Source organism: Glycine soja, chromosome 8 (assembly GCF_004193775.1).
Source record: "Glycine soja cultivar W05 chromosome 8, ASM419377v2, whole genome shotgun sequence".
In the NCBI taxonomy this organism is placed as follows: domain Eukaryota; kingdom Viridiplantae; phylum Streptophyta; class Magnoliopsida; order Fabales; family Fabaceae; genus Glycine; species Glycine soja.
The window spans coordinates 26923368-26925887 of NC_041009.1; the positions used below are offsets into that span (position 1 = coordinate 26923368).

General features: G+C 36.3%; 1 protein-coding gene across 1 annotated transcript; it reads right to left on the reverse strand.

The window, feature by feature from the left end:
• Positions 1-237: 237 nt before the first annotated feature.
• Positions 238-1789, reverse strand: LOC114424519 (LOB domain-containing protein 41-like). The gene is made up of 2 exons (XM_028391377.1): positions 1451-1789; positions 238-924 (listed from the first exon to the last, which is right to left on the reverse strand). Exons 1-2 carry the CDS (start codon positions 1638-1640, stop codon positions 455-457), a joined length of 660 nt encoding a protein of 219 aa, XP_028247178.1. The 5' UTR covers positions 1641-1789; the 3' UTR covers positions 238-454.
• Positions 1790-2520: the final 731 nt, after the last annotated feature.

Consider the following 2520-nt stretch of genomic DNA (forward strand, 5'->3'; position numbering starts at 1 on the left):
AATCACAGATTTTCCTAGAATATTTATTGGTGGAAATATTTTATTTATTTTTTATCGGCCTAAATATATTTTTGATCCCAGGTAAATATCTGTTTTTTACGTTTGGTTCAAAATAAATTTTTCCTTTAAATTAAATTTTTAATTTTGGCACAACACATGACATGCCTAAGGATAAATTTTTCAAATATTAGGAACCTATCATAAATTTCTTTAATTGAAAAAAATAGGACTATTAAATGAGTTTATGCTCCAAACAACAACATACACTACCTTAAATCCCCAACAACATTTACATTTGGCTATGCCCAATGATCCTGTTTCACGGAAGAAAAACATACAAATGCCGAATAAAACAAAATACTTTTTGAGTAAAATATAAAACAAAATATTAAAAACAACGCTATTTTCTATTACTAAATTGATTTGGTAGCAACACTTCACTAACAGTAGAAGCCTAGCCGAGAGTGAGATCCAAATCCATCTCAACTCCACCATTACGACTCGGCTTGTTTTGGCTCACCAACATAGCTTCCACAGTTTCCTCACTATCACCCTCGGACCCTCCTGGCTCACGGCTCCAAGTCAGCTTCAACATCGCAGCCGAGTCAATTGAACTCACTTGTGGCTTTGGCTTGATCACTGTCCTAGATCTCTTGATCTTCTTGGCTCTTCCTTTCACATGGTCCATTTCAGCATCTTTGGACACGTGGCGAATGCCAAGGATTTGGGCAACATGCTCGTCGCCATGTGTCGCAATCCCCTGCGAATCGGAAGCTCCCACGACCTTGATCTGGGACCCAGCTAGCACAGCATCAACGGCAGCTTGGCATTGGGCCCACTCACCGGTCCAAAACAAGCCCACTGACCCAAATGTCGGATTCGCAATTCTCCCACATGCCTCATACAATAGTGACTTGAATACAGCTGAAAATGTACAATCATTGTAATCTTTTTCGAGATATAAATAATTAATAGCATTTTTGTTAAAACAGTTTTTAAGAAATTAAAAAATAATGATTAAACTAAACTAATCCGTTCTTCTTCCTCTTATTATTGAATGTAAAAACAAAACGTATATTTTTTTATCAATAAAACAACAAAACGTATATGGTCGCTATAGTTTGACTCCGAGACAAATAAAATGAAAAATGTAAATTCACCGAAAACATGGAAAAATATATTAATTAAATCAATTGTAAGAAAAAAATGTAAGGTGAGACCGAATCTTTCCTTTTAGGATGAAAACGGTAGTATGGAGAAGCAGTTTCCAACGAGTTGCTACTTGAATTCTTACTTACGAAAACTCAATTTAGCTCAAAATTTCTTTAAGAGGGAGAACTAATAGTAAACAATAAAATTGTAATAATTGAAGTCTCGGAGGGGGCTGGATACGATTTTACATCCCCAATTATCTTTCCAAAAATGAAATAAACGTAAATGTTGAACTTACCAGGTCCATTGTGTTGTGGGGCAGAATCGATGAGGTTGACCAAGCCAGCACGACCATAGAATTTGGCAAGGAAGAGGGTAGCGTTGGCTTGGGCCTGAGGAGTGTTGATCCACTCGAGGCATGGCCTTATGGCACAATCCTCACCACAACCTTTGCGGAGAATGCGACACCCATTGCAACTCAACTTCATGGTGACTGTGTATGGTACAATAGCTATTCCGGGGGTATTTATTAGCACAAACTAAGGAACCAAGTGAAATTAGCTAGTCAGGGGTGGTAATGAAACGTTCATTTGCTCATTGATCCATTGGTTTTGCAATGTAGTGGTTTTCTTCTTTATTTATTTATTTTTTGTTTTTTTTTTATCTTTTACTATTTTCCGGTAAGTAGAGAAGAGGGGCTGATGATCTTGGCAGTATTTGGGGTTTGAGAATTGCCATGCATGCAGAGGTGAATTACAAGTTGAGCCATGAGATGGGAATTTTATGACTGGTGGTGAGAGGAAAGGGTATAGAAGTAAAATGAGTGGCTTGGTTAAAACTTAAGAGAATAAAAATCGTTAAGAAGAAGCCAAGTAAGAATAAGGCGTTTCAATTGTGTAATTCGTAACACATAAGCAACCGGAGGAGTAGAACTTCGTGCAATTTGACACATATATAGGGACATAAGCTTCTGTTGTCATAAAGCACATTGGAATTCCCTGAATTAAGGAGCCACACACTACTATGTTTTTTTTTTTTTTTACTGTGAATAATAAATAAGATTTTGTGCTTTATCAAAAAAAAAAAATCTGTGGGGCTGTAGGCAAGGGTGGAATTTATTCGCCCATGGTTTTCTTTATGGTTTCATTAATATACGATGTTGTTCTTTCCTTACATGAAGCCAAGCGTTTTTTAAGGCAGTTACTTGCCACATACGGCATTGATTAGAGAGAGTATCCTACTTAGTTGGATTTCATGTCCATTTGTTATCTCATGTTCACGATGGTCCTTTTTTTTTTACTACTGAATATTTTGTTCTATCCTCTTTATTAATTTACAAAATTATTTTTCATGTAATTTTTTTGGGAC